General features: G+C 42.0%; 2 protein-coding genes across 15 annotated transcripts in view; one reads left to right on the top strand and one right to left on the bottom strand.

Moving 5' to 3' along the window:
* HERC4 (HECT and RLD domain containing E3 ubiquitin protein ligase 4) overlaps nt 1-10,542 on the top strand; it is a 29,585-nt gene extending 19,043 nt beyond the window's left edge. For 11 of the 14 annotated variants that reach the window (XM_053388422.1, XM_053388420.1, XM_053388415.1 and 8 more), the window contains 10 exons: nt 2,717-2,740; nt 3,017-3,115; nt 3,385-3,552; nt 4,394-4,537; nt 5,819-5,985; nt 6,339-6,405; nt 6,588-6,670; nt 7,253-7,436; nt 7,660-7,762; nt 9,209-10,542. In XM_053388422.1, the coding sequence (XP_053244397.1) occupies nt 2,717-2,740; nt 3,017-3,115; nt 3,385-3,552; nt 4,394-4,537; nt 5,819-5,985; nt 6,339-6,405; nt 6,588-6,670; nt 7,253-7,436; nt 7,660-7,762; nt 9,209-9,417 (1,248 nt within the window). In that variant the 3' untranslated portion in view covers nt 9,418-10,542. Of the gene's footprint in view, nt 1-2,716; nt 2,741-3,016; nt 3,116-3,384; nt 3,553-4,393; nt 4,538-5,818; nt 5,986-6,338; nt 6,406-6,587; nt 6,671-7,252; nt 7,437-7,659; nt 7,763-9,208 lie in introns of those variants that run through there. The other 3 variants (XM_053388423.1, XR_008330515.1, XR_008330516.1) reach the window with 3 other exon arrangements.
* Nucleotides 10,543-11,964: 1,422 nt separating this feature from the next.
* LOC128413902 (cytochrome c oxidase subunit 5B, mitochondrial-like) lies at nt 11,965-17,355 on the bottom strand. The gene is made up of 4 exons (XM_053388405.1): nt 17,181-17,355; nt 14,291-14,361; nt 13,722-13,821; nt 11,965-12,160 (listed from the first exon to the last, which is right to left on the bottom strand). Exons 1-4 carry the CDS (start codon nt 17,266-17,268, stop codon nt 12,048-12,050), a joined length of 372 nt encoding a protein of 123 aa, XP_053244380.1. The 5' UTR covers nt 17,269-17,355; the 3' UTR covers nt 11,965-12,047.
* Between the last annotated feature and the right edge of the window lie 59 nt (nt 17,356-17,414).

Here is a 17,414-nt window from a genome sequence, read left to right as displayed (position 1 = left end):
CATAGCTGCTCATTTGGATGAATTGTATGGCTCAGTGTTCCCAATACATAAATAAATTCCTGCAAACAGATAGCTAGGTGTGGGAGAGAAGGGTGTTCTCCATAACATGCTAGATTTCTATGGATGGTATTCAACCAAAATTTCACTCAACAGTGTACCTATTGAAATTAATGAACATGACTATGTTAGGTCCCCTGCTCCTCCACCACAGTCTGAAGCAGTGCAGGCCAAGAGCAGTTTAGGTTGTGACAAGTGCTCTATTTAGAGTGGTTCTTAGTGTATGTCAGTTTTGGGTTGTGGGTTTTCTTTTTCTTTTTAGTTTTTCCTGGACAATGTCCTTTTTATGAAGTTTTCTGAAACATTACATCCATACAGAGTAAAAAAGTTGGTCTTTGATAAGCGTTAGAGAGAGGGCTAGTTTTTCTTCTTTTCCTTTAAAGAATACAGAGTGTACATCAAAAGATGCACTGCTTGGTTTGGATATACTGGCAAATCATGGTGTACTACAGTCACATCTTGGCACATGAATTCTTCCTGAAGCTAACTGCCAAAATCCCTAGTCCATTCATTTGCACTGAGCCTAGACTGTTCAAAAGCAAAACCAAACTTGGTGCAGGTTCTTCTCCTGGCCTAACAAGAATTGGTGAGGCGAGCATGCAGGCCAGTGCTTTGCTCAGGGTTCAGGGAGATTTGTTCATGCAGCACTAAGCCATGGTATAGTGACAGACATGAATAACCTGAACTACGACTCACCACTGATCATTGGTGATGCTATCTGAGGCTGGTGGGAGTTGCAGTTGAGCAACAGGTTAACCACCCCTGGTTTGGTGTGAACTGGACCATAGGGTGCAAGCAGAGGTGATTTCTCACAGCCACATCTCTGAACTGAAAAGTAAATGCGTTGCTTGGATATATGAAAGACTTGCTGGGTATCTAAGTTTCTAGTTAGTTTGCTTCTTGCTTCCAAACACTAATTGAGATACCACTCAGGGTCAGAACATGGATTCTTAATTTATACTGAAGGTAGTAATAGAGTTGGGCTTTTAAACAAACAAGAATATTTTTGGAAACTATTTAATGTAGGCAACAGGAACCAAAATTCCAGGTTTATTAAATGATGGTGATCAAACACTAACACCTTTTTAAAATATCATCTGCCCTCATGCATCTCTCCTCATGAGTTAATCAAATATATTACTTTTATGGGAGAATACCTGTATTCTACATCCCACCATTGCAATTGTGCATATAATTCATTGTTCTTTTACTTCTTCTATTCAGTAATCGTGATGTTCTCAAAGGAAAGGTCCCCACCCTTATTTAATACTACTCCCTAAAGTATCAATTTTATTTTTAGCTCAGAAGTGTCTCTTTCCCTGCTCATATATCTCAAGTCGGGCATCTGAAGTATTTTTGTAATGGCTTGGAGCAGAGCCTAGAAACAGTGTAGGTTAAATAGGATCTGTGGTTTCGGAATACTGATTGTGAGAAATGCAATCTGCTTTTTAAGACTTTGAAAAGGAAAAAGATTATTCATAAATGTATTAATTGAATAGATAAGTTGTGCTCATGAGTGCTCTGTGTCCATTATCAACATGTTGATGAAGGATGAAAAGAACTTAAAAACTACCTAGGCTAGATTTTTGCGCCTGTGACATTTGGATTTTAGGCACATTAATAGTTTAGTCATAATTTGGAGGTGGGCCACAATAAAGCTTTAGAAATGAGCTGGGATAGATGTTTGAATAAACCAATCTTAAAGTTGGAGAATTGCACGGTTTAGGACCAAACCTCTCTGTGAACTTTTATTTATCCCTGTTTTCTAAGGAGCGACCACTGCATCTTGTGGAAGTGAATGTGTGCCAGGCATGACTTTGGTAGAGGCTCCATGCATGTATTAGCAGTGAATCTGTATGTGGGCACAGTTATGCCGTGTACCTCCCTGGGATCCATGTGCACTAGCATACATTGTTCTCTACACTGCTCTGTGTACATAGGACATAAAGGTAAAGGGACCCCTGACCATTAGGTCCAGTCGTGGCAGACTCTGGGGTTGCGGCGCTCATCTCGCTTTATTGGCCGAGGGAGCCGGTGTCCAGCTTCCAGGACATGTGGCCAGCATGACTATGTCGCTTCTGGTAAACCAGAGCAGCGCACGGAAACGCCATTTACCTTCCTGTCGGAGCGGTACCTATTTATCTACTTGCACTTTGACATGCAAAGCGCCACCCTATGTACAGCGCCACCCGCGTCCCTATACATAGGACATAGAGAGGTATTTAAATAAATTTTGCTCAAAATAGACCCATTGACATTCATGAAAGTGACTTAAGTTAGGGCTCGTCCACACGTAGAAAGCATGGGCCCAAGCAGTTTCCCCCTTGTCCCGCTCCTTTCCCAGGGAAAACCTGCTCTTTAAATTGGAACAAAGGGCAATCTATGGAAAAACCATTTGCTATTTTCCATTTGAGTACTAAAGAGCAGTTTTGCTTGGGGTAGGGCAGGGAAGCAGCAGGACAAGAGGAAGCTCTTGGGTTCATTAATTTCAATAGCTCTACTCTGAATGCCACACAGCCATTAGTCTGTGCCCATCTTTTTTTTAAAAAATGCAGGCATCTGCATGAAGGCTTTTGGGGGTGTGGAGGAAAGTGGAGAGGAACCTAACAGTGTTTTTTTCCTTTTAATTACTGCTGCCTCTTATGCACTCTTTTGGTAGGATATCAGCCATGGATTAAATGAGGTAAGAAGTTATCTAATTCCCACAGTAAAGTTTTGGAAACTAGACCCAAAGATTCTGACATCAGGTTTATCCATGGGCCTTGAATTCTGATAATCTTGCAATAAATTCACGGAGTAGATATATCTAAACTGTTTAAAAAACTTAACCTCTTCATAAGCTGGATATCCTGTATTATATCTCTCTGTCAAGTAAATGTTGCATAACTGCCAAAATAAAATTTATATATACTGTTGCTAATACTGCACATGCTAACAGCTTTTTCTATTGCCTTTCTAGCTAGCAGATGTGCCAGTTACAATTTGCACCTACCCATTTGTGTTTGACGCACAGGCAAAGACAACACTCTTGCAGACAGATGCGGTTTTACAGATGCAGGTAAAACAGTAATTTAAAAATAAAATACTTTAAAACACTGTAGTTATTCCTGGATTGATATAACTTAGGCCCTGTTTATATTAACTGGCTTGTATCACAGTTGTTCAGATATCAAGAAAAACTGTGTCTTTGGATATCAAAGATTCAGGCAGTACTGCATTAGTATAATCACAAGGTGGAAATATTACTAGGAATTGTAGATTCTCTTGAGCATCCAGTGTTTATTACTACTGCTGCTGCCACTAAGGTTTTTACTTGGTTTTTCCCAGATGGCTGTTGACCAGGCTCACAGACAGAATTTCTCATCTATTTTTCTCCCAGTATTTGAATCTGTCAATCCATGTCTGATCTTAATTGTGCGCAGAGACAATATTGTGGGGGATACCATGGAAGTCCTAAGAAAAACAAAAAATGTTGACTACAAGAAGCCTCTTAAGGTATAGCCTATATGCATGCATGTTTACCTTTTTGTGATGCACACCTGGCCTTCAGTTTTCTCTTCTTCTCCACCCCCTACCCTCTGCTTTTCCCATGGCAAATATTTGTCCTAGAACTGGGTGAAGGGAGAATTCTAAGCAAAGAACAGCTGGCCAAGAAAGGGTTCAGCACTCGCTTCCTCCCATCATTCAAAATCACAACTACCTAAGGCTCCTTTTGGTGCATTTTCTTTCTTTTTAATTGTTGGAACTTTAGTATATACACTTGCATATAATTCATAACTTGCCCCTCAACATTCATTCATAGACTTGAGGCTGCTCCAGGTCAATGAAAAATGTACCTGTATAATATATACCTGTATAACGCATGTCTTTACAAATATGCATTTGCCGTGTTCATTCATTCATCCATCCATTCATTCATTTATTATCTCCCCACCCATCTGGCTGCGTTTCCCCAGCCACTCTGGGCGCCATCCAGCACATTAATAATAATAAAAATTTTTTTTATAAAAACATAATAAAAACTTAAAACACATTTTACAACTTTAAAATATAATGTATGAAGTGGCCTTTATTCAGACTCCTTATTGTAAATGTCATTATCCAAGTAACAAATTGAGCACTTGTGGATAGCTCAGTTGGTTAGAGCCTGGTGCTGATAATGCCAGGGTCGCAGGTACGATTCCCTTACAGGACAGCTGCATATTCCTGCATCGCAGGAGGTTGTTCTAGATGATACTCAGGGTCCCTTCCAACTCTACAATTCTATGATTCTTTGAGTATGTGTGGTATTTTATTTTTTAAAAATGTAATGTTCTAACTGCATTGCCAATGTTAGGTTATTTTTGTAGGGGAAGAAGCTGTTGATGCAGGAGGAGTTCGCAAAGAATTTTTCTTGCTCATCATGAGAGAGCTGTTAGATCCCAAGTATGGAATGTTCAGGTACGATGAACAATCGAGGCTCATCTGGTTCTCAGATAAGGTATGTAATTTGTTGGATTTTGTGTATTTATAGTGGAAATGAATATCTTGATTTACTTTCAGCCTATGGTATCTTTGAGAATATTACTACTATGATATAATTGCACCAGTGCACACTGCATCCTTTAGTCTATGATAGCATTTGTTATGTTAGCCCTTTGCTCTTGATCCTGAATGTGCTCATTTCTGTCCCCTTTCCCTGGTGGTCACAGAAGGCCATGAATACAACAGCACTAGATTAAGTCAGTGTGTTTTTTGGCTGCTGCATGGCTGTGTTTTTGTATAGTCTGTTGGGGCCAAAATAAAAGTATCCGCATCTTAAAGTTTTATGGCATAAGCTTTCATGGAGTACAGATCACTTCAGCGGGTACATGAAGTGTTCACCTGAATTGTTTGGAAGAAGGATTATAAATCATGAGGTTAGAGGGAAATGAAATGTAGAACAAATGATCAGTCACAATTACATTATTAACAGCGGCCATTCACAAAACTCTTGTTGGTGACAAAACAGACACCCTAGCATTTTTAACACATGTAGTGTAATAAAAAATCCAAATGTAGTGTGATAAAAAGCCTTCCCACGGAAATACTCTACACCAGATGTGCCACAACAGAAAAGACCCTTTTCCTTTGTCGTAATTGGCTTCACCAGGGTGTCTCAGAGAAAGGACTTCAAGGATGATCTTAGAACTTGAGCTGTGGGTTCCTGTGAACAAAGCAGTCCTCCTAAGCTGATTAAAGTTCTAAAGGCAAGAATCAGCACCTTAAACTGTGCCAGAGATACAGCTAGTGCAGTTTTCTGTTGAGTGAGATATATATTCAGTTGGTCTCTGTTAGTAACCTAGGCATTGTATTTCGTACTAGCTGAATTTTCCTAGTTGCTTCAAAGGCAGCACCAAGGACAGTGCATTAATACAGGATGTTACCAGATCATAGATAACCATCATCAGGACTTCTCTCTCTAGAATGCTAACCCTCAAAACACTGGTTGCTTGCCACTTGAGTTGTTGCCTCGCTACACTAGAGGGGATTACAAAATCAAATACAAAGCAATTAAACACCCTTTTCTGTAACCCTTGAAAAAATGGCTTGATGAGTTTTTAACCCTATAGATCCCAACCTCAAACATATACATGAGTAATAACTGAGTGTACTAGCTTGCAAAATTATTGTGATTCCACTTGAAGTCTAGCAGCAGTTGAATGCAAGCATGGTCTCTAAAGCAATGTGCATGTTTTTGTAAGCTTTTAAAAGTTTAATTTCAGTTTTTTCATATTTGCAGACCTTTGAAGACAGTGACTTGTTTCATCTGATTGGTGTTGTCTGTGGGCTAGCAATATATAATTTTACTATTGTAGAGCTTCACTTCCCCTTGGCTTTATATAAGAAGCTCCTGAACAAGAAACCTTCCCTGGATGACCTCAAAGAGCTAATGCCTGATGTTGGCAGGTGAGCACATTACAACTGAAAGTACAGTAAGTAGATTAACATTTCTGTGCATCATAACTTCTTTCACAGTGCAAAGAAATAATTCAATAGCTTGTTAAGGAGATGAGATACAAGATTTAGAGTGTCTTTATTTCTAGTTGACACACTTGAAACAAATGTAGGTTTTTTAGGATTGAAATCCTTCCAGGGCAAAAAAACTTGAACAGATATTGACTTCTCAGTAGCTGCTAGATTTTTGCTAATCTAATCTAAACTGTAAATTTCTATGGAAGAATATAAAACCATTTCATTTCTGTAAGTTTCTGAATAAATTGTGCTGTTACAACTTGCGATGAGAGACATTTTATTCTCAGGAGTATGCAGCAATTATTGGACTACCCAGAAGATGATATAGAGGATACCTTCTGCCTCAACTTTACAGTAAGTGTGAGATCATCCATTGCCACTTTTTTAATGCCAGTGTAAGGAGTAACAATATGTAATCGAGTCTCTCTTTTCCTGTTAAAATGCTAGGCTTTGTATAGCATGCTTCGCTTTCCTGTATTGAATTATAGATTCTATTCTGCAACAAAAAGTAAAATACACTCTCATGTTCTAAACAGATCACTGTTGAAAATTTTGGTACCACGGAAGTTAAGGAGCTAATTCCTAATGGTACTGATATTCCTGTTGTCAAACAAAATAGGTAAGTTTTAGCATGGTAGGTTGACAGAATAGTTTGCCTTTGCAATTTTATCAGTGAGAAATACTTTTTTCATGTCATGCAGGTTCTTAACTCAGAATTGAACTATAAGGGGTGTGAGTGTGGTGGGGAGTTACACCCAACTTCTGAGATATTTATTCCAAACCTGTAATCTTGCAAAAGAAATTTCTCTTTCTCTTTCTTTCTTTCTTTGTTGTGGTGGTGATAAACAGGCAAAATATTTTAAGAAACGAGTTTTGCCCTCCTTCCGCTGCTCTTCTTGGTGGTTCCTTACTGCAGCCACCAAGACATTGGCAGCATTTGAATTATCTTTCCTGGCTTCATAAACCATAGCTTAAGAAGTAAGAAATTAGTGTCAAACTTGCCTGTTCCTTTCTCATGCCTCCCCCTTTGCCTTGTATGCTGGATTCAGTGTGACATTCATGTTATAGTTCTTAACTAGGAGCTATCTGAAGATAATTGTTGACAGTGTTAAAATGGTTGCTGTTCATTGCTAGTGGAGTTGTGGTTGAACATTCTCATCTTCTGAAAACATGGTGCCTTTTCTTCTCATTTGATCTTTAGGCAAGAGTTTGTGAATGCCTACGTGGACTACATCTTCAATAAATCTGTGGCTCCTCTCTATGACGCATTCCATGCAGGCTTTCACAAGGTGTGTGGAGGTAAAGTTCTGCAGCTCTTCCAGCCCAACGAACTGCAAGCAATGGTGATTGGGAATACAAACTATGATTGGAAAGAACTAGAGAAGGTATGTTACTAGTCCAGACATTAGCAACTACTGAACACTAAAGAATCCTGTATAATTAAGCGATTGTCCAAAATAGAGCTTTTCTGTATTATGTAGAAAAACACTAAAATACATAAAATTCAATAAATACATTTACGCATAGGTATTTTTGTTTGTTCAATATACAACATTTTATTTGTAAATTTGAGGGGGATATATTGTGATTTTGATTTGTTGTTCTTAGAATACTCAATACAAAGGAGAATATTGGGCAGAGAATCCAACAATTAAAATGTTCTGGGAAGTTTTTCATGAGTTACCACTGGAGAAGAAGAAACAGTTTTTATGTAAGTATACAAAACTGTGTAAGAAAATAAGAAATCTAAATAGGAACTCTAGAGCAATTGTTACCACTGGCTTATTTTTCATGTAACACTAGGTCATAATTTAGCACTATATGCTAAGCAGCAGTGAGCCTCGGGCCTGTGGAGCTTCCTTCAGCATAGCCGGCTATCGGAAGGATCTACCTATGGTTTTAAACAACCTACATCCAAACTTGGAACTGTGGTTAGTTTAGCTGTGGCGTGTTCAGACAAGCCAGGATCAATATGCAGTTTATGATCCTGTCTTGTTATCAAGTTATAGTGTAATCTGTCCCCAAATTTGGAAGTGAGAACTTCAGTTTAAGAGCGGCAGCAGCAGTTTCTTCTAATCACTTCAGGACTGGAGGTTAGGGGAAAATGCAGGCAGGAGTGCCAGCTTGGCCCTGGCACCAAAATTTGTGGGTGCCTGCCCCCTTCATGGGAATTTTGTGGGTGCTCAAGCACCCAGGGCCCCAGGGAGTTGGCACCTATGAATGTGAGCATGAGGCTCAGTGCTGTTCATGCACGTAATGCTAAACTACAGTGTAGACCTGGTTTACATGTCATGCTAAGCCCAAGAGTGTTGGGTTTGGTTTTTTTGAATGGTTAAAATGCTAAGTTGACTTTGGATTCTGTCCAAGGGAGAATTTGCATTTTCACTTTTTTAAAAAATGAATATTTTTAACAGAAATAAACAACAATTACTAGGATTAGGTCTGCAAGTTGCTTATTCACTTATGTTTCAAATGTTGGATCCAGACTTTTTTTGCCTGGTTTCAATGGGAATGAAGCACAACATGCATCATGACTTGGCTCACTTCATTGATTTCAGTAGGACCTAAGTTAACTTAAGTCTGGATTCCGCCCTGAGTTTTGAATGTGTGAGCACTCTAACATGCATACAAGCACATATATGAATAGATTAACTGCAGCTGTTTCTGGTGAAACATATCATACCAGTTGAAAGCACCCATGCAGCTGCTCTGCTTGATTTGATATGATTCATTAAAGGTTGAAAACCTTGCTTTAGGTGCAAGCACACCTGTTTCCAAGCAAATAATTATTTATTTAGCCAAGAGAAACTGTTAACTTAATTAAATCACTTCACACCACACTTGTTTTTTAGGGTTGGACTCGGGGGGTGTTATATGGAGTTTCTGTTTTTAGTTATATTGTTCCCCCAAAGAACCTCTGGGTGAAGCAATGAACAAATATAATAAATAAGTTCTCTAAACTATAAAATTTGTTTACAATAATTTTAAGCAAAAACAATGAACTATAAACAATTTCATATGGCTATAACTATCTTACATTTTCAGAATTTTAGATTTGGGCTATATCAGTCTAAAAAGTAAAATGAAAATTATAGCACAGCACTAAGTTTTTGGCCTTTGTACCCAGGCTTCTTACTTATTTATATTTTCTTGGTAGTATTTTTGACAGGCAGTGATCGTATTCCTATTCTTGGGATGAAGAGCCTTAGTCTTGTCATTCAGCCGACTGGAGGTGGTGATGAGTATCTCCCAGTGTCTCACACATGTTTTAATCTTCTTGATCTTCCAAAATATACAGATAAAGAAATACTCAGATCTAAGCTGATCCAAGCTATTGATCACAATGAAGGTTTCAATTTAGTATAACTTGCAGAGGCTAAGAACACAGCAACTCTTTAACATGGGAACATTGAACTAATTTTGCATCTATCTTGCAGTGTCACATTAGGTGAAAAGCCTGGCAGCGGAGCTATTATAAGAAATGCTTGTAAACATGTTCAGTGATCGGATCCTCTAATGGCAGCCAAAAATCCTTACACTAATAAACTGTCTTGATATGAATGCTGGAGCCACATTTTGCCGTCTTAATAAAAATTCAACTTTGGAATAAAAGCAATGGTTTCACTAACTAAATTTTAGTACTTCACATATTGCAAAATGACTTGCTGTGTGTGTGAAAGGTGTGCTTACTCCCCCCCCCCCCAATCACTGCAACTGTCACGTTAGGTTTGTCATTTTGTAAATAATTTTTTTTTTTGTAATAAAATACCTGTGCTCCAATAGCAGTAGAGTATCTATTGCTTGTAACTGAATTGGGGCTTATTTTATAAAAACAGACACACACCCAAAAGGCGTTAACATTTTAGCTGATAAATTAAGAGATATGCATCTCTTGTCTTTTTGTAAAAATCTAATGAGGAGCCATAAATTTTATGTCAACCCTTTCATACTGGAACAAATATGGCTCCTGTTAACATAAAAAAAAGAGATCAAGACAATGTGAAAGATAATTTGTCTGATAATCTCATGGCACCATGAAGCAACTATCAGTTGTTAAAATTATGAATGGAACCCATTATTTAATCTTGGAATTCAATCCTTGGCAACTGTTGGTAATTAGAATAATCAAGGAATGCCTGGCTTCAGCTCCACTTTTTGCCTTTTACCTTCAGTAGAGCTGAGAATTTTATCCTTTTGTTCCCATTCACAAATGTTGAAAGAGCAGTTTTGCGGTTCTGGTTCAGTTTACACTTTTTCAGATAATTGTTAAATGCTCTCTTTTTAAAAGACTTTTTGGATTTCAGTAAGACATCTCTTGATGATACCGAATTGAACATGAGGATTGATGGGGTGGGGGCTGGCTTAAGTTCCTGAATGTTTACATGTTAATGGATAGTATGTGACTTTCAGCTGTGAAATATTTATTTTTTTTTAGATTTATAAACTGCAGTGAAACAATTCAAGCATCAAATAAAAAAAATCTTGAATGAATTATGTACAAGTGTGCATGTAGGTGTTTCATTCTTTCAACAAATTTGATTCTGTGCAGGAGTTAGCATAGCAATGTGTCACTTAGCCCACATCTCTGTGATAATTATTTTGAGGTTCATATCAGGTTCAGCCTTAACTCCCAGTTCTGGCTGTACAAGACCCATGTAGGCTCTGTAGTCTGCACGACTGAAGTCCATCTGGCAATGTCACATAAGAGTGAAACAGGGATACTGTCAATGCAATACTGTCAATTTATATTGATACGCTGAAATGACAGGACATGGTTTAGCAAAGGATCAGATACACATGGACCATGCTCATGCATATGTGTAATACTTTGTATGTTATAATGCAAGGGTTGGCAACGTGTGGGCCAAGGGCCGGATGCAGCCCACGAAGACCGTTTTACTGGCTCACGAGCCACCCGCTCGGCGAGTCCCCCGCGCACTGTGCAGTGAGTGTCCAAGCATCGCCGGAAATCATGTCTGCGCACATGCAGATACTGGAAATCACTTCTGCACATGCCCAGACGCTGAAAATCGCTTCCGCGCAGGTGCAATTTTTGGCATCTGGGCATGCGCAGACATGATTTCCAGCATCGTGCTGTGCCGGTCTGGCCCACGGACAATCTCCACGGGAGTGATCTGGCCCATGGCTGGTAAGCCTTGCCAACCCCTGTTATAATGGAAGTGGGAAAAGCAGTAACCCAAGTTACTCGTTACAATGAATGAGTTCTTCCTTGCATATACCTTGTTAAGTAAGCTGTCTTTCCTTCCTACTAAGTTCCCAACATATCACTACTTCCCTTGTAGATGTTTGTTCCATAACCATGTGTTACATTGTAATAATGCTCAGCCTATACGTCTGTTACTTTGACCAAGCGTGCCATATGAAGCTAGGTTCTTCTACCATTCTTTTGGTTGCAGTTTGGATCATCTCCATTTTTGTAGTTCACAAATAACTTGTTGAAGTAGTTCCCGTGAAAATGATGAGATTTTTGAAGGAATATTTTGTGTGTCAGCAGGAGTTTTAAGAATGAAGCCAGGCATGTGTGTGTGTGTGTGTGTGTGTGTGTGTGCGCGCGCGCACGCACGCACGCACACACACGCACACACATGCTGTTATTACACTTGAGGTGGTAGATTATGAGCAATGAGGGTGCATGCATTGCTATCAAGGTCCTAATTGTACCTCATCCACCAGCATATAGGCACTTGTATGTTTCCCCTAAGGGGGTAAATAGCAGCTATAGGAGGGTGGGAGTGATTTTAAAAATAGAAAAAACAGCACAGCTGCAGCCATAATCCAAACCAGACCTACTTTGGCTGCTTTGATCCCAAAAAAGGGATACTGTTCAGAGCTCTTGTATTGTATTTCTGTTTCAGCTTTTAGATGCAGGTGCAGTAAAGTAACTAAGGTTGATGCAGCTAAAGGCAGGCAGATTTATTTAAGTCTACAATGAAAGAAAGAAAGAAAGAAAAAACACCTTTTCTTGGTATCAGTTCTCAGTGGGGGAGTTCATAATGAGTTAGCTTGTAGTAAGACCCACACTGAGGGCAACGGTGGCTGTCTCCTTTGTGTACCCAGAACCAAATAATAGTGGAGTTATCTTCCTCACCTGCAGAAAGAAAGAAAAAATTCCATTACAGTGGTACCCCGCAAGACGAACGCCTCAGAAGACGAAAAACTCGCTAGACGAAGGAGTTTTTCGTTTTCTTAGCCACTTCGCAAGACGCATTTCCCTATGGGCTTGCTTCGCAAAACGAAGCTTGCCCCGCAAGCTCCAGGGATAGCGGGGAAGCGCAGCGCATCTTCCCCGCTGTCCCCGGACCTCTTTTGAAGCAAGGGGCGGCGGGGAGAAGATCGCTTCTCCCCGTTGCCAGCCCCGCAATCTCCGGAGATTGTCCCCGGACCCCTTTTGAACCAAGGGGCGGCAACGGGGAGAAGCGATTCTCCCCACTGCCCCTTCCCTTGCTTTAAAACAGGTCCCCGGAGATTGCGGGGCAGGCAATGGGGAGAAGCAATCTTTTCCCCGCTGCCCCTTGCTTTAAAACAGGTCCGGGGACAGAGGGGAAGGCGCGCGGCGCTTCCCCTCTGTCCCCGGACGGTCTCCATAGGAACGCATTGATTGATTTTCAATGCATTCCTATGGGAAACCGTGCTTCGCAAGATGAAAAACTCGCAAGAAGAAAAAACTTGTGGAACGAATTAATTTCGTCTTGCGAGGCACCACTGTATCTGTTAATTAAGAACCCACATTTTAGAAAGCTTCAAGAACTTTAGAGAAGGGCCAGCTACATTTGACAACAGTTTTGGTTCCCTAGAATAATGGAACAGCAGCCTTTGAAGCTGGTCTATTTTTGAAGTTGGTTATGGCATCTTTCCCACCAGATCAGTGGGAAGTAGTTTTGTATGTTGCTGCATCTTTTGTGTAGTTGTCATTGTAGGACATAACTACACGTGGACTCTGGGAAAGAGACTCCCAAAGGCATGAATGTGGGGGAGAATTGGCAGGAAATGTTTAACTTGTCACCCTGCTGACTGTTGGTGTCGGACAAGAAAACAAGGCCAGAGAGTGAAAACAACCTGTGAAAGAGCTCCTTGGTGTTTCAAAGCAAGAATCATAGGAAATCCCATGTTTGTATCTTAATATAGTATGCATCTTCTACCAAAGACTCAGGCTTTGCATATTTTACATGCCGCTCCATTTGTAACAGGGTCAATAAGTATGCCTGTACAGTATTTTTAAAATTTCTTAAAGCACTCACACCCAACTCAACTAGAAACCACTGTTAACAATCAACACTATTACAACATAAATTTTGCTGTAGGCAATTTATAAGATATGGATGGAATACTTATACCCACTCTTACCCTCCTCAACTCGCCTTGGGTTCAGTGGATTCTTCCCCTTGTGCATGCACACAGGCAGCCCAGGACAGGGAATGGGAAGTCTGAGCATGATGCCTCTATAATTATCCCACTTTGAGTGCATGCATGCACTGAGGGATGTGTTGAAGGGGAAAGGCTCTACTGCTTGAATCAAAAGATGATTACTTCACCATGGTGGGGTGGGATTGCACCTGAAATGTCTGGTGCTTAATAGGTTTTACAAGACTATGCAATATGAGAATCAGGAAGACAGTATGTACTGAAGTCAAATGAATTATGATACCTACAGATACAACCCACTAGTCTCTTGTCCCCAATTGATGGAACAATATGAGGCTCTTCTCTGGTTCCTGGATATTTCTTGGGCTTCAAGACGTTGTATGGATCCTTTATAAAGAAAAAATGTGTTAGTTAGCAGCACAGTTGTTATATATCCCCTCCTGCCATGTTTTTCCTTTACTGAATGACCAAGGGTTGATTTTTAAAGAACTAGAATACAGTGGAAGAACAAAAAAGTTATAAATCTTGGGTGACTGAAGTAAGAGTTTAAGGCTGTATTCCACTCCAACCTTGGTTCATCTGCATGAATTTCATTGCTTTTAAATTCAGCTTGATGTGTAAATTAAGTGATGCTGAGAAAAATCTACAGGGCCCGTAAAGACTTGAGACCTCTAAGTCACAGTGCATGATGAGACCACAGCCAATGGTGTAGTCAACAAAAGCAATGGGAGATGTGTTGGGTTGGAGGTTAAATTTCTTTTTAAAATCTTCCACTGATAGTGATAGTTATTAGTCAAGAGTGTGAAACCAAACAAAATCGTATTTCAGTGAAACTCTTCAATTGCTTTAAACTTACTTCCCCTCTCTTCAATGCTTGCATACTTTTCAGTTCAAGCCCAGTAGCTTGCTCTTCATCCGTAGGGATACCTGAAAAGAGCAATGGAAACCCCCAGATTTGATTGCCTGTCTGACACTATGCACTGATATGCAAACTTAAACCCATTTAAATCAACTGTTAAGTGTAGGGTCAACTTGGGCTTAAGTACGCAAATCTCAGGCCTTCATAGCAAATGCAACAACTCTTTCTTTTGTAATTGCCATCTCTCTTTATGCACTGATCGAGATTCTCTCTATGTGTCATTCTACATTCTGCTTTGTTGGCATTGATGATAACAACTACAGTCATACTTCTTCTTGTGAATGCTTCATGTTGCATTTTTTCAGGTTAAGAACACAGCAAACCCGGAAGTTTCGCCACACACGCAGAAGCATTCTGCACAGTTCGCGCATGCGCAGAAGCACTGCTCTGGTTGCGGACTTTTCGGGGTGCGAATGGTACCCCAGAACGGATTGTTTCCACAACCAGAGGTACCACTGTACCTTTGGGCAGAGGCATAACTAGGCTCCCTTGTGTCCTTAACAAGGAGACACATCAGTCTGTTGCCTCCCCTGTCCCTTGCGCTTTTGGCAAGGAGCTGTATTGGGAGAGACCATGGACCAGAAACTCAAAACGGTTGCTTTTCATTGGCTTTTGCACTCAGCCAGTGACTTCCTCCACAGACATTGGGGTTGAGTCTGCTCTGCCTCCCCACCATCTCCATTAGTCCATCTTCCTGACTTCTGCCTCTTTTCCTTCTGCCTCCATTCCACTCTTGCCCTCTCCCTGTGTTCTGTTCCTCTGAGTCCTGCTGGGTGCTCTACTCACACTTCTAATAGCGCTGCCAGCCGCCTGGGGAGGGGGGCCCTCAGGGCTGCAGCAATCTGATTTCTCCATCATGGCACCCAGAGGAGCCTGCATATCTCACCCAGCCATCCAGAGCAGTAGAGGAGTGGCCTGAGGTGTACATGGATGATCAGGCTCCCAGCCACTCTGAGCCTACTGGGTATACCACTTCTCTTGAAGGTGCCACCAAACTCAGCTGTCCTGTGTATTTCCCGGTCTTTTCTGTTTTGGCTTCAGGCAAATTGAAAATTTGTTTTAATTTCCAAAATCTGAGTTTCATGGGCCCTTGGAGGATGTAGCAATTTAATATTAAATGTTGAACCGACTAAATGAACCACAGGAAGAAGTGGAGAATGACACAATGAAGATAAAATTAAGCACTTTTAAATCATACTGGTTTGAAGATGATATTTTAGGATGCACTACATATTCTTTACGACCACCACTGTTAAGTACACTGATCAGATAGGATATAGCAGGGTCTAATTAGAAACCTGGGGGTCATGGCAGAGAGCTCAATGAAATTATCAGTACGTTGCAGTGAATAAGACAGCTTCAGATGATAAAGAAATGAACTGAAATGAAAACTGAGAGTACCACAATGTCCTTACACAATACATTATAGCTTAGTCGGTAGAGAATGCAATTCTTAATCTCAGGGTCGTTGGTTTGAGCCCCACCTTGGGCAAAGGTTTGCTGCATTGCAGCAGGTTGGACTATGTTGTCCCTTCGAACTCTATAATTCTGATTCTGTGATCTATGGTGTTGCCACATTTAGAATGTTGTGCACAGCTTTAGCTGTAGCTCAAAAAGGATGTTGTAGAGGTAGAAACAGTGCAGAAAAGGGAGCATATTTCCATCACTAGTTACATCAGAGAAAGTATTCCATTGAATCCCAGTTACTGGGCTATTGCCATCAGGCTCTGTTCAGGGACATGATGTTTGCAATTTGGTAAGTGGGGTGGTGGGACACGGGTGGTGCTGTGGGTTAAACCACAGAGCGTAGGACTTGCCGATCAGAAGGTTGAAAATTTGAATCCCTGCGACGGGGTGAGCTCTTGTTGCTCAGTCCCTGCTCCTGCCAACCTAGTAGTTCGAAAGCACGAAGTGCAAGTAGATAAATAGGTACCGCTCCGGCGGGAAGGTAAACGCCGTTTCCATGTGCTGCTCTGGTTCGCCAGAAGCGGCTTAGTCATGCTGGCCACATGACCTGGGAGCTGTACGCCGGCTCCCTCGGCCAGTAAAGCGAGATGAGCGCCACAACCCCAGAGTCGGCCATGACTGGACCTAATGGTCAGGGGTCCCTTTACCTAAGTGGGGGGGTAGGAAAGCATACTCCTAAATTACTCCATATCCCCTAGACACCAGCAGAGTTAACCAAGGAAGGGGGCTGGGTGGCAGAACTGTGGTGAGAAGGGGCCATTTCGTAACCTTTGGCTTCCACCCATGGGTCAAACGAGAGTTACAACAGAGCCTCAGCAGAAAACAAACAACCCTTTTGCTTTGGGTAATTGTCAAGTTTAGATAATAATTATTAATCATTAGCTCGCTGGTCGCCAATGGTGACTCCCTCCCCCCTCCCCCCAAATCTCACGTGCAGCTCTGCAAACAGACTATTGCCTGCCTCACTTCAAAGGCCATTTATGGGGGGCTGTTCCACGTGTCTTCCCCACAGGACACGTGATTCCCTCCAAGAAGAGGGACACAAAGGGGCCTTGTGCCAGGGGCGGCTCTTGCCTGCCATACGCCCGGGGTGGGAGGGTGGGCTTTGGTTTCTTGGCGGAAAAGCAGGCAGGAGCGCCCCGGGGGGACGGGCCCTCGAGCGCCCAGCACGACCTCATAACCCCGAGGAGGCGCCTCCTGGACGGGGCGGGGGGTGCCGCGCTTTGGTTTGAGTTGAGGTCACCTTGCCGGGTCTGCGAGCGCCAGGCAAAAGCCGCCCCTCGCTCCCCCGGAGCGCGCTCTCGCAAGCCCAGCAGAACGCGCTCAGCCCCGCCGCCGCCCCTAGTCGGCCTGTACGCACCCCCGGCGCTCATGGCTCGGATGGAGGCGGGCGCCGTGGCCCGCACAGCTCGCGGGAAGAGCCGGAGGAGCAGCAGCCTGGTCGCCATGGCGGAGCTGCGGGGATCCGACGGCGGAGCAAGGTCAGCCAGCCCTGCAGCTGTCGCCGGCGCTCACAGCAGGCGGCCACTCCCACCAGAGGGAGGGGCAGCGGGCCACCGCCGTCAACACCAGCCCGAAGCGGTGCTGCACGCCC

Source organism: Podarcis raffonei, chromosome 5 (assembly GCF_027172205.1).
Source record: "Podarcis raffonei isolate rPodRaf1 chromosome 5, rPodRaf1.pri, whole genome shotgun sequence".
NCBI classification, from domain to species: domain Eukaryota; kingdom Metazoa; phylum Chordata; class Lepidosauria; order Squamata; family Lacertidae; genus Podarcis; species Podarcis raffonei.
This window is presented reverse-complemented; position numbering and strand designations above follow the sequence as displayed.

Coding starts and splice junctions, on each gene's coding strand:
- LOC128413902 (XM_053388405.1), bottom strand. CDS start 17,268: ATGGCGACCAGGCTGCTGCTCCTCCGGCTCTTCCCGCGAGCTGTGCGG. Junction 13,822..14,290: donor AAGCATTGAAGAGAGGGGAA/GTAAGTTTAAAG, acceptor TTCTTTATAAAG/GATCCATACAACGTCTTGAA. Junction 12,161..13,721: donor GAGACTAGTGGGTTGTATCT/GTAGGTATCATA, acceptor TTCTTTCTGCAG/GTGAGGAAGATAACTCCACT.